Source organism: Prionailurus viverrinus, chromosome F2 (genome assembly GCF_022837055.1).
Source record: "Prionailurus viverrinus isolate Anna chromosome F2, UM_Priviv_1.0, whole genome shotgun sequence".
In the NCBI taxonomy this organism is placed as follows: Eukaryota; Metazoa; Chordata; class Mammalia; order Carnivora; family Felidae; genus Prionailurus; species Prionailurus viverrinus.
Window position 1 is genome coordinate 54,706,684 of NC_062578.1, and position 14,346 is coordinate 54,721,029.

General features: G+C 35.7%; 1 protein-coding gene across 3 annotated transcripts in view; it reads left to right on the plus strand.

Annotated features, from left to right (window-relative positions):
* Positions 1–14,346, plus strand: part of PKHD1L1 (PKHD1 like 1) — a 158,937-nt gene that overhangs the window by 7,882 nt on the left and 136,709 nt on the right. For all 3 annotated transcript variants that reach the window (XM_047842216.1, XM_047842218.1, XM_047842217.1), the window contains exons 3-9: positions 4,631–4,775; positions 5,706–5,814; positions 6,850–6,907; positions 8,958–9,051; positions 11,952–12,005; positions 12,630–12,703; positions 13,977–14,019. In XM_047842216.1, the coding sequence (XP_047698172.1) occupies positions 4,631–4,775; positions 5,706–5,814; positions 6,850–6,907; positions 8,958–9,051; positions 11,952–12,005; positions 12,630–12,703; positions 13,977–14,019 (577 nt within the window). The remainder of the gene's footprint in view (positions 1–4,630; positions 4,776–5,705; positions 5,815–6,849; positions 6,908–8,957; positions 9,052–11,951; positions 12,006–12,629; positions 12,704–13,976; positions 14,020–14,346) is intronic.

The following is a 14,346-nucleotide window of genomic DNA, read 5'->3' on the forward strand; positions in this document are numbered from 1 at the left end:
TTTTTGATGAGGAGACTTAAGAATGAGAGAGTTTATGTCTAAAATTCTAATGCCCAAAGTCATACAACAAGGACATGTGGAGTTGGGATTTTACCCAGGATGTCAGGGTTCCTTTAAAAGCACTATCTCCTGGGGCAGCTGGGTGGCTCAGTAGGTTAAACCCCAACTCTTGATCTCAGCTCGGGTCATGATTTCACTGTTCGTGGGTTTGAGCCACGCATTGGGCTCTGTGCTGACATTGTGAAGCGTGCTTGGAATTCTCTTTTCTCTGTCTGCCCTTATCCTGCTTGTTCTCTCTCTCTCTCTCTCTCTCTCTCTCTCTCTCTCTCTCTCTCTCTTTCCCTCTCTCTCTCTCTCTCTCTCCAAATAAATAAACTTAAAAAAAAAAAATAAAATAAAAATAAAAGCACTATCATCTAACATGTAGCTTTACCAGAGCTGGGGCTTTGGGGCTTTGGCATTTTATGAACCTCTAGCACAGTGTAGTCCTACTTCCAGTCCTACCTTAGACAAGGCAATATTCATGTTTTCTCATGGACTTTTTAGAACACCGAAAATGTTCAATACTTTAAAAAGAAGTCACGCCACAGATATCTGTCAACCCCAATTCAGCCACTTCAACTATTAAAGGTTGTTAATTGTGAGCACTTGTGGTAGTAGTGATTGTTTTCTGAAACAAGCTGCAAAACTACTGACAATTTAAAGCAAGTACTTAATATTTATTTTTTCTAACATTAGTAATATATACACAAGATTTAGAGTTAAATCTACATCTTTGGGTTTAATATTTTTCATGGCTTGCAGATTTTAAGTTTATTATGGTACTGTGGGACAATATGCTATGTAGGGATTAGGTTCTGAAATTCAGATAACTTATAAATTTACATTAATGACATGTATGCAAAGGAAAAAATTCATAATTAAAAAATATTAGTCATCAATTTGGCAATAGTGCTGTTTTAATGTTAAGCACTTGTGATATTTAGAAAAAAATAACATTTAAAAGCGCACATACTTTTTAAAACTAAGAATTTAGGAATTTTAGATTTTGAAGTGGTCAACTACTGCTCATTTACTAACTTAACTTTATTCCAGAAAATATTATAACATTAACAAATTCATATATTCACTCTGCATGTTAGAATACTAAGTATCTTTTAAACATTTTTAGTAGAAGAATATTTAATTATAGGATTTAATCAATAGAACATTATCCAATTAATCTTAACCAAAGATATTATTTCTTGGGTTATTTTCAAAATTGAATGTTATTCCAACTATATAAAATACTTACTTGTGGCATAAAATTACTTAATGGATATTTAACTACTTCCAGATCTATTCTGGAATTTTCATATATTTATAGTAAGATTAAAATAATTTTCATCAATTAAAAAATAATTTTCTACTCTGTTTCACATCATCCATTTCTCTGGTTCTATTGAATCACACCCATTAGCATGCAAGCATACTGTTATTTCACCAACATAAAAAAAAGCAAGAGCAAAATCATCAAGTTTCCTCTTGCCCCACAACCCCCTTCTGGCTACCACCCACGTCTCTGCTTCTGTGTACAGTAAAACACCCCCGAAAGGTGTAAGTTTCTCTTCACTGATTGTCCTCCAATATTCTCTTGACCCCATGCCAATTATTTATCCATTGATCACTGAAATAGCATCTTCACTGCTGCCCCTCATCTATATTCTCAGAATAGAAGCTAGTGAATCTTAGAAGCTAGTGAATCTTAGAAAATGTAAGTCACATCATGCCCCTCCTCTGCTATGAAGCCTCTAGTGCTTTCTCACTCATAAAAATAATCTAAATGCCTCAACTTCTGGTCCCATGTCCTACCACTCTTCTCACACATACTTCTCCAACCGTGCTTGCTAATTCTTGAATCCAGAAACATGTTCCCAGTATAGAGCCCTGAACATCATGTTCCCTCTATCTAAAATGCACGCGCCATAGATAGTCTCCTGGCTTACTCCTTCCAAAAAGCTTTCTTGACCATTTATGTCACATGCCTCCTATATCCCAGAAACAGGGTTTGAAATCAGAAACAAGAAGGTCTTGGAAACAGGCATGCGAAGGGGCTCATGGTATGGGCACAAAGTATGCAGATCTGTATGTCTCAAGTTAATTCCTGCAAGAGAGGATCCGCCACAGAGGAAACAGAGCAACCACGTTGATGGAGTGACTCATTCAGGAGCTTCTCTCTTTGTCCACCTCAGTGCTTGTGCAATGGGCCCATGAACAGAGGGGCCATGAGGTGAAGGCCATGGGCCAATACCATGGACTCCCTTTTCCCGAGGCTAAGCTGCTCACTGCAGTTGCTGAATACCTGACCTGCCAGTAGCAGAGACCAATACTAAGTCCTCAATAGGGTCCATCCCTCAAGAAGTCCACCACCTATTTAGTCACAAGTTGATCGCATTACTCCCCTTCTTTCATGGAAAGAACAAAAATCATTATTGCAGGAACAGACACTTCGGATATAGATTTTTGCCCTCTCTATCCACAGTGCCTCTGGCAGTTCCATCTTAGAGCTTCCAGAGTCTGAGTTATTGCCATGAAATTCCACAGAATAGTGCCTCATAACAAAGAAAACATTTTATAGTGAAAAAGTTGTAATTATTGGCACATGACCACAAAACCTGTGTTACCCTGAAAGATGTGGACTAGTAGAATGATGGAATGGTCTATAACAGATAAGTCAGCTATAAAAGGGGTCTATAAAAGATCCCAGCTAGGAAACAACGTTCTGTGGGATGAGATGCTAGCCTCCATCATATGCCATATGCATGGAGCCATGGCAGATACATGCTGCTGTTTCCCAAGAGACAGAACACTTGGAGCTGGAAAAAAATGGTTACTCTCTGTCAGTATTGCTTCCAGTGATCTGGAAACTGAATCTGTGCTTTCTGTCCCTACAGTTTTAGATTCTGCTGGATTATAGAATGCTTTTTCTTTCTTTCTTTTTTTCTTTTTTTCTTTTTTTAAGAGAGAGAGAGTGTGTGCACATGAGCTGGTGGGGTAGGGACAGGGAGAGAGGGAAACAGAAGATATGAAGTGAGCTCCATGCTGAAAGCAGAGAGCCCAATGAGGGGCTTAAATTTACGAACTGTGAGATCATGACTTAAGCCAAAGTTGGACACTTAACTGACTGAGCCATCCAGGCACCCCTAGAGAATGCTTTTGCCAGGGATCCCTGTATGGCTTCCACTGAACTGAAACTACCACTACTACTTGATCTGTTTGAATTCATCAAACATAATTAGCAGACTACTAGAGATAATCAGTACTGATGATCATAGAGAGGTAGGGTTGCTTTCCCTAATGGAGATAGGGAGGAATATGTCTGGAATTCAGGGTATTAATGGAGTATCTCTTGGCTTCTGTGTCCAGTGATAACTGTGAATAGGCGATTGTGGTAACCATAGCCTAACAAGGGCAAGGCAATTAAGGGCTCAGACCCTCAGTATGAAGGATAGTGTCACTCCATTAGTTGAAGTACTGGTTAAGGGTAAGGAAATCTATGTGTGGTAAAAAAAATAAAATGGGTATGGTGAGTATTCATTATAGCCTCAGGAACCATTGTGTTAGTGTGGCCTGTATCTTGCCCCACTAACCTTCTGGTATTAAATCTTTAGCAGAGCTCTTGGCTTGAAAATGGATTGTACTTAAAATGTGGGGCATAAGCATGTCTATATGTTGTGAAGAGTTGACTGTAAGAGGTGTCTTTTACACTCAGCTTCACATCCTCTTGTTCTCACCTCTAATGCTAGCCACAGCTATGGCAAATAGTCCCTCATATACTTTGACAAAGTCTATGCTTGTAGCTCTTGCCTTCTGTGCCCATAGCATGTCTTTGTCTATTGTCCCAGGGCTTCACTTGGGAATGATGCAATGACTTGGGACATTGGAATCCATATGGCATGTGGACATATGTGCACCCCGAAAGTGCAGGAAAAACCCTTTTCCCCTAGGGAGAACTCTCAACTAATGCGGACAGGATTTGATGAAGTGATGTTTCTTGCCATTGATTCTTTGATTCCGAGAGGTAGTCTGTAGTTTCCTTGGAAGTTTCCAGCAAGATTGAACCCCAGCTGTGCTTTTGGCTCAGGTTTTCTTTCTTCAGGTTTTATTCTTTTGTCCCAAAGGGGTCATCACTTGAATAAGCCATTTGCTTGCAAGTTCTCACCTCAGATTTTTCTTTTTAGGAACTCAAAGTTAAGATTCCATCCCTTATAAAATAGTGTTCGCCTCATCTACTCTTCCTACCCCATCAGGCCTGCTTGGTTTCATAGCAGTTATCCCCAGCAGATATAGCAATTGGTGCACGTCTGTTTTCTCCAGCCTTGCACACCCTACCACTGGAATCTAAGCTATTTAATTCCATGCCTAACAAATAATATATTCTCAAGCATTACTTTTGTGGAGAAATGAATTGAAAGCAATTTTTTATGCTTCCAAGGAGGATTATAATCATTGGGATAAATACAAAATAGGTTAACTGCTTACTTTAGTACTATTCCTTATTATTTATTGATGATTCAGTACTGAATGACAATTCTTAGATCTTTGAAAACAGAATTCCATTAATAATAATTCAGTGTTTTTACCTTTCCAGGTTTTGCTCAAGCAAACCAGTTTAACTATGGAGTTGATAATGCTGAGTTGGGAAACAGTGTGCAATTAGTTTCCTCTTTCCAATCATTTTCTTGTGATGTAGAAAAGGATTCAAGTCATTCAACTCAAATTACATGCTATACTAGGTATGTTTTATACTACCTTTAATAAGAATATAGTTTTATATAGTTTTTTATATAATCTGGATATTAATAATATTTTCTGATGATCAGATGTCTTTATTTCATGTACTTTATTGTATTGAGTTGTAATGCTCTTTCCACATATTGGCACAATAAAATATATTCTAAATATTCTCCCAGGTTATTATAGCTATTATCTTATCATTGTGGATCCCTTTTAGAAGATAAATGGCTACTATTAAATCATAATGATGCTCCTCAAAATATCAAAATTATGCTTTCCTGTCTGATTTGATTAATTTTGTTCAAAGTCTTGACATAATCATTAAGATTAAAGATGATCATTTTGTAGAGTGACATTTCAAGTTCTTTACTATCAGCCCAAAATGATGTTTGTTATTAGCAACTTAGAGGAAAAAATTAATCATTATAAATGGCAACTTTTACTAATAAGACAGGTAGCATGTATTCTAGAGGATTTCATCTACATTGAGCTTGTTGGCTATTTTTCAGCAGCAAAAACTTTCTTAGAAATTTGATCAAACTTTTTAAAAAGCAAATCATAGCATAACTGTACCAAGGTGACAATGATAGCGTTTCAAGTTATTATTCTTACATTTGTTAATACATTTGTTTTCCTCCTCAGTACGCACCAGTGCACTTAGAATAAGCATTTTCCTGAGGTCCATGATGCTAGAATCTGCAGTACAGAGTTCAGGATGGACCTCTCTCCATAATATAGAATGGAATTCTAATAATATAGAATGGAATTTAGCTGTGCGTCAATTAGAATTTTTGACACTTTGTTTTCAAAAATGACTTGTAGTCTGGGGCAGTATTTTTTATTGATGGTATACATGAAATAAAAGGGTCATTGCATTCCTTATATGTTCTTCATTTAAGGTCTTCATAAAGCTCTTCATTGCTTTGCAGAGCAATGCCAGAAGGTTCCTACACCGTGAGAGTCAGTGTGGATGGGGTTCCTGTTACAGAAAGTAATACCTGCAGAGGTCGCCTTGACAGCTGGGCATGCACCTTCAATGTACATGGGATCTCCTCTTTAGCTTAACGGATAATCGATCTCATGCTTGCTTTCTTACAGAACTGGGCTTTTATTTTTTAATTTTACAGATTGTTATCTTTTCTACATTTAAAAAATATACTAGCAGGTAGCTAAGGATAACTTCACTCAGTTTTAATTATCTTCTATAGTAGTGGAATCTCTTTTATCATTTATTTGTTTCCCTCTTTAATTTTACTATTGAATTAAACTTTTAAACTTTAAATTGTTTCCTCACTCATACTCTTTTTTCTCTTTCTCCATTTCTACTCTTAGTTTGATTTTCCTTTTCTTATTGTCATTGGATTCACCTTCATTTTAAATAGCCTATTTTTCCTTTCTTTATAATTTCTAATGTAAAGAGATGAAATATAACTGCACGTACCATAGAAGTCATGCAAAATGTAATTACCCTATATAGAGTTATTTACAATAATACATTTCTTCTAAGGATAATCCATATATTTTTAAAAATTATGTGTGTCTATCAAAAGTATTAGAGTTTCCATCACCCTTGTGGGCTCCTTGGACTTCTGCTCTCTCCCAATTCCAATCATGTTTGTCACAATTCTTAAGAATTATACCTGCATTACTCTAGAAAGTTATCATTAGCTTAGTTACTAAAGCTTACTTTGATGGACTTTTGCCAGGTTTTGCTTCTGTTTATGAAATATGCTTTGTTATTTTTTCTCCATTGGCTTAAATAAAAGGAGGCTTTCTGTAATTTTATTTCACCAAATTCCTAAAAGTTGTTACCAGGGAACCTTATTACTAGGGTTTGACTTACACTGATAACGAAGGATGATTGAATGTGAAAATTCCAAGCTAAAAACATTTTGAAATGAAAGAAGACTTTTAGTGGCTAAGGAAAAGATCTTGAATAATCAGAATAATATTCTAAACTTTATTTTCTTATATGTAAAAGGATATATTTTGTCAGTCATATTATGGATATTGTTTAAATGTAAATAATATAAGGAGCAGAGATATTAGCTTATTGACAGTATTATTTTACAGGCAAAAAGTTTCAGAACCCCAACAATAAAGAGCATCACACCTTTATCTGGAACTCCAGGTCTGTTATAAGACAGCTGAAATATTTTTTTTTGTTTGTGGTCTTTAATTTTTAGTATATAAAATTATTATATCTGATAATGTATAAGTAATATTTCTTTTTTATTAAAGTATTTATTTATTTTGAGAGAGAGAGAGAGTGCACATGTGTGAGTGCGGGAGGGGCTGAGAGAAAGGAAGAGGGAGAATCCTAAGCAGACTTCTCACTGTCAGTGCAGAGCCCAGCGCGTGGCTCAGACTCACAAACCGTGAGATCACGACTTGAGCTAAAACCAAGTTGAACGCCAAACCGACTAAGCTATCCAGGTGCCCTAAATAACACATTTCTGATTGTACAATAGCTCTCAATATTGTCTCAAAAATGATTTTCGGTGGGTGCATATGAATCTGCTTTAAAGTATTTAACTATACCCCTATCGGACATTTAGCTGGCTTCCACTTCATTATAGTTATAATTATACCAGTGTATAATCCCAACAGGAATATGTGAAAATACCCTTTTCTATACTCTTGACAATTTTAAGTACTAATTTTTTTCAAGTATTTATATGAAAAATATAGTAGCTTATTTCTAATTTTTCCAGTTCTTGATTTATGCAGTTAAATTTACTCATTTATGGGGCGCCTGGATGGCTCAGTCAGTTGGACGTCCAACTTCGGCTCAGGTCATGATCTCACAATTTGTGAGTTCAAGCCCCACGTCAGGCTCTGTGCTGACAGCTCAGAGCTTGGAGCCTGCTTCGGATTCTGTGTCTCCTCTCTCTGCCCCTCCCCAACTGTGCTCTGTCTCTCTATGTCTCTCAAAAAATAAATAAATGTAAAACAAAAATTTATTTTTTTTTTTAAATTTTTTTTTTCAACGTTTATTTATTTTTGGGACAGAGAGAGACAGAGCATGAACAGGGGAGGGGCAGAGAGAGAGGGAGACACAGAATCGGAAACAGGCTCCAGGCTCTGAGCCATCAGCCCAGAGCCTGACGCGGGGCTCGAACTCCCGGACTGCGAGATCGTGACCTGGCTGAAGTCGGACGCCCAACCGACTGCGCCACCCAGGCGCCCCTAAAACAAAAATTTAAAAAAATTACTCATTTATGTACATTTATTGACCATTTGTATTTCTTCTTTTATAAATTACTTGTTCATCACATTGGTTTAATTTAATGCTAGTCAATTTTTCCGTATTAAGTTACAAAAATTCTTTATATTTTAAAGATATATATATCTTTATGTGGAAAGTATTTTTTTTAATTTACCATTTACTTTTGAATTTCATTAATGGTTTTTATTGTCATTAAGACTTTTTTTTTTTAATTTTTTTTTCAATGTTTATTTATTTTTGGGACAGAGAGAGACAGAGCATGAACGGGGGAGGGGCAGAGAGAGAGGGAGACACAGAATCGGAAACAGGCTCCAGGCTCTGAGCCATCAGCCCAGAGCCTGACGCGGGGCTCGAACTCACGGACCGCGAGATCGTGACCTGGCTGAAGTCGGACGCTTAACCGACTGCGCCACCCAGGCGCCCCTGACATTTTTTATTTTCTAAATTAAATCTATAGCTCTTAACCATTGTCATTTCTTCATTCATTTTATGCTGTAGAAAGCTGTACCACCTCAAATTATATATATATTTTATAAATTTATGCTTATTTTTCAAGATTTTTTATGGTTTTAGTTTTATATTTAATTTTTATTTCTCTCAGGATTTATTTATTTTTTTTGGTAGAGATCTTATTTATTTTTTCAAATATGTCATTCATGACCCAGGCAGTATTTATTGAATAATTCATTCTGTTTTTCATGAAAAACTTCTTTAATAAATACTTTAATAAATACTATCTATAAATACTTACAGATAGTGCTTTAATACCATAAATACTCATGTTTTATTGTATTTGCTAGAACTTTCAGAACAATGGTAAACAATAGTGATGAACATGGGATATAAGTATCTGGATGCCTGTTTTATTGGGAATACCTCTGATGTTGGGTATTAAGTGTATGGGTGTATGGGTAGATAATCTTACACAGATTTGTTTGTTTGTTTGTTTTAGGCACACTAATAACTATCCAAGGCAGAATCTTCACTGATGTCTATGGAAGTAATACTGCATTAAGCTCAAATGGGAAAAATGTTAGGATTTTGAGGTAAATTTTTGATGTGGAAACATATGCTTATCATGGTATCTCATGATGTGATATTCCAAAATTAATGGGTCCAATGATATTAAAAATCACTACAATGTGATGGGATTAAGCCGTGTATTTTCAGCCATATTATAGGAAGAAAAGTAGATTATTAGATGATTCATCCATCAACATGGAAGCAAAGGGCCAATATGCCATTCTTTTTTGGTTTGATGTAATTCTTTTTTTTTTCTTTGATGGATATTATTAATGGAAGGAACATGGAGGCAATTTCAATAGTAATTGAGTTAGTCATAGAACTTTATTACTGGATAACTTGTTACCTAATCTAACTGCCTCAATTTGTATATATATGTAGCTGTGTAGCTTGGAGGTTTATAGCTTAGTCAAGATCAGCGGGATGGGGGAAGATGGGGGGAACCGAAGCCTCCTAACATGCAGTTTGGCCCTTTTTCTTCTACCCCATGGTGCATGGGAGAGTGCTGAAACTGAAAATAGTTAATAACTTATAGTGACAGTGTAGGATTTGAACACTGGTTCCTCTGTTTACCAGCTATGGACCAGATGGTAATATTGGCTACTTACCTAATATCAAGAAATAATTGTCCACATTTTGGACCAGAAACTAGCATTGTCACTAGCATTATCTTTCTGTAGCATAGGTGTGCTATACCTATTTCAGTCCTGCCTTGGAAGACATAAAGCCCTCTTCATTTGCTATAGAAGGAAGTACAGAATCAGTACTATGGCTTTGAAGAGGCTCCATGCTTATCAAATACATGTATAAAATGGATAAATAAATTAGATAACAATTCATACAGCAATTAGAGGTTTTTTTAAATACTGAAAAGGTGATATATATGTATACACACATGTGAGTATATAACTGTGTAAAGCAAGAAATTGGAGAGGTTTTGCTAAATGAAACAAAGGTAATTTAGGTGGCATTCTGTGAGGTAGAACTCAAATCACATTTGTATGCATGTGTAATACTCTGGAAATGTTTATATTGTTTCCTTACATATAATAAAATAAATACTAAATAGAGAAAAAAATACTTAACATTTTGTATAGATAGCTTAGCATAAAGATTTTGTTTGCTTCCATATAGTTGAATGCCGTGAATGGCTTATATTCTAATTCTTAGATGGTATTTTCTAAGTCATCCTTTCCTATAATAATGCCAGGAAATAGAAAGCTTAACCTTCAAGAAGATTCCTTTTTTCACAATTGTAGCTGAAATTTCTTGTGTTTAGTACAGGGGAATGGATAGAAATTATTTCATGAAATCACAGGACTGCAGTCAGCAGCGACCTAGAGATCAGGCTACCTAGCCCTTATATCCTGGAGACCCTGAGATACTGTATAAATGTAGAAAAACTTTTCACACACCTATTGATGTGAGAGGTGAAGAAGGTCTTAGAACTGCATTTATCTCATTTCTACCATCTTAATTGTGACACCAAGTACCCCCAAAGCAGTTTACTGGGCTTGATTCCCTTAGCAGGGAGCAGTGGCCATGTTCTGAGCAGGAAGTCAAGACACCAAGGTGTTTTAGCTGCTTCTGCTTCTCACAGGTCTTGTCAATTCAGCCTAATCTCCAAACTCAGACGAGGTACAAATTATAGAGGACACACAAATAACTAACGGACTTGGTACCCACTAAGGAGATTTTGGTATAAAAGATAAGATGGAAAAAATTTTATATGTTTAAGGCCAAATAGGGTAGTAATCCCACTGATAGGCAAATCCAGATCACTGTGGGAATCACTGGGCATGGTTAAGAGCACCTGCTGGAGTCCAACTGCCTGGGTTTGAATCCCGAATCTATTCCTTATGGTTGTAGGCTTAAGCAAGCTACTTAACCTTCCTGCCTCAGTTTTTTCATCTATAAAATGGAAGAGTAATAGTTACTAACCCATAAGATGGTTGTAAGGATTAAACATAGTAAATGCCTGTAGGTGTTCGCTGCTAAATGTATTATTTAGATGCAATAAAGTGGGAGGTTAGAAGGAGAATATGAATCCATAAATCTCATACTAGGTACAGTAATTCAGTGTACTTGCATTACAAACCTAATGTAATGATAAAAGATTAGTGTGTAAGAGTATATTAAAAAGCGTAAGTTCTCTGCAAACTCAAGTCCTAACTTTAAGAGTTCATGTTTGTATCTGCACTTACTTTGAATCTGGGATTTGTTGGCATGGAAGCTGGGTGGTTTGTTCTGAGTGCAGCAAAGAATACAGTACCAGTCATGCCTGCAGGCTTCCAATAGCATCGGGGTCTGTCACCCTTAAAGCAGTAGGTTGACCTGGTCATCTAGGGAAATGCGCAGGCAGATGTTTCCCTCAAGCCTAACCCTGCCTCTTCTCAGCTTTTTATTTCCATTCCAGTGGCATTGAGGATGTTAGTTCTTCTTTTCATCCTGATTTCTCTGTGGGGTTTCTGCTGTGGACCTTGTGTAATTCCTACCTGTAGGAATCAAAGGAACATACTTTGTATTACAAAACACAAAATTCTGTTTTGTATTTGACTTAATTGAACATCCGATGGAAGAGTTCCCATTATCTGTTTCCACATTTTCTGTTCCTGTGGTATTATAACTTTCTAACACACCAAATGTATTATGATTATCATGTTTGTTATCAGGTCTTTCCCAGTTAGAATGTCAGTCCCACAAGGGCAAGATTTTTGTTTTATTCCCTGATGTGTGCTAGTATCTACAGCAGAGACTGCAACATAATAGATGTACAGTAGGTGTTTGTTGAATGAATGAGTGATGGATAATAATAAGTGATTGTGAGAAAAATATAAGGTGTCAGCGAGCTTCGTCAGAGGAGAGCATTTTGAAATGACTTACTAAACATAACTTGATCTTTTCCAATAAAATATTTATACAGAGTTTATATTGGAGGAATGCCCTGTGAGCTTCTCATACCACAATCTGATAATTTGTAAGTAATTCAAATAATTTTATTTAGAATATGAATAGTAGGTATAAACATACCAGTGTAAATAGTAATATCTAGCAATACTGTATAGTTGAATACTCTAAAATACAGTTAAAATTATAATATTTTGTATGGTAAATCAGCAGTCATTTATATAGTTAGATGTAACCTGATATCCCCTATTGTCTCCAGTACAGTATGATATGAACTATTATTTAGATTATTATGTTTTAGGATATTTTGAGAAATATCTTTGTCAACTGACTGTTTCATTTGGTAGTATTTAAAAATATTTAAAAGGAATATCAATGGGGATAGCCAAGTTAACTACAAAATAATTATAAACTGAAGCTTTATTCAAGTATCTTCAACCAAGGCTGGGAAATATTTTCATTTTACAGAAATTTTTGTTGTAGCAAAGGTTTCTGTCCTGATAGATATTCTAAAGTCCATAAGATGTTTTCAAGGAAACACAGTTATTTTATTTTATTTTATTTTACTTTATTTTATTTTATTATTTATTTGGCAATAAATGGATCTTTATTATATAGATACTTAAGGGAAATGCAGTATTTAAGAACTCTATTGTCAATCTAAACTTTGTAATTAACATATATATTTTATTAGGTATGGTCTAAAACTAGATCATCCAAATGGAGACATGGGTTCTATGATTTGTAAGACGACTGGAACCTATATTGGTAAATGTTGATCATCATTCTTCATAATTCTCAGAAATGCCTGACTGACTCTGTTTCCTTGTTTCATATTCTCTTAGACCTCCCCTGCCCTTTCATTGCTTTCTTTTCAACATTTCCTCTTTACCTTGGCTTCTTTTCAGTTTCATGTAAGCATGTATAAATTACCTTTTTCCTAAGGTTTACATTGAGGGTAAACTTCTTCAGATTTCTTTTTTTTTTTTTAATTCTTCTGTCTTCCAGAAAATTCCATTACTAATTTAGCTGTTTTCCCTTTAGCCTTAATTTTTATGTTGTTTTTTTTCCCCCTTGGTCTATGTACTCCAGGCACATAAATCTTTCAGTTCTTTTTTTCCAGTTTTATATCGACATAGATCACTATGTAAGTTTAAGGCACACAGCTTGATGGCTTGATACTCACATATTGTGAAATGATTGCCACAGTAGGTTCAGCTAGCATCCATTATAATCTTTAGTTCTAGAATGAGCTTCACTTCATTCTGTCTCAGAGCCTTAACAAGCCTCCTCCCATCTTGAGAATTTCCGATAAAATGTCATGTCTTCAAAACAGCCTTCACTGATGCCCTGCCTTCCACTCTCAAAGTTCACTCTCCCTCTCTTTGATAGCTTTATCACAATTTTTAGCTCTCCATTTGTGTCATTGCGCTTGGCTGTTTCCTCTACTGCACAATATGCTCAGTTTGGAGAACCGAGAGCTCATCCTGCGTCTCTCATCTCCCTAGCAGAGTGTCTCCCCCAAATAAATAGCTGTTGAATGAATCAAGGAAATTTGAGGGGTATATGGTTATGCATATGTTCTTTTATCATCCTTCATTCATTATTATATTTCGTCAGGTTTTTCTAGTTATATTTTTAAAAAATTTAAGTTTATTTATTTTTAAGAGAGAGTGTGTGAGTGGGGCACAGGCAGAGAGAGAGGGGGACAGAAGATCTGAAGCAGGCTCTGTGCTGACAGCAGAGAGCCTGATGTGGGGCTCAAACTCATGAACCATGAGATCATGACCTGAACTAAGGACAGACACTTAACCGACTGAGCCTCTCAGGCACCCCTCTAGTTACAATTTTGAGACATCTTAGTGTGTATATTTTAAAATACTTCTTTCAGATAATGTCTTTGAGGATTAATAAATGGTTGTGTAATTACAGTTTTAATTTTAAATGTCTTTACTTTGGTTTTAAATCAGCTTTATAATGTATAGTTATTGTTCTCCTGTGATTGGGAATTTAATTGATTGTGTATTTTAATTAATTCCAGGTCATCACAATGTCAGCTTCATCTTGGATAGTGATTATGGAAGGTAGGTCATTTTGTAAATAATAATTTTCATAATTGAGTCAACTGGGTAAATAAAATAAAAGTATATATTTACTTTGTGCTATAGATCCAGAGATTAAAGAACGGCTAATCACTTTTTTCTCCCAAATTAATATTTAAGGGGTCCGTAACTCCCTTTCTCCAGTTTGTATCTCAGACACAGCCTTTCAACTGTTGGGAAATCTGGCATTACCTAAAACAACAAAATAAATCTTTGATTGTGATATTGAAAAGGGTTCTTTTAGGTCTTACGGCTTTTCTGACTTAACTGTAATTCTTTTGATAACTGAATAGTTCAGTTTTGATGTGA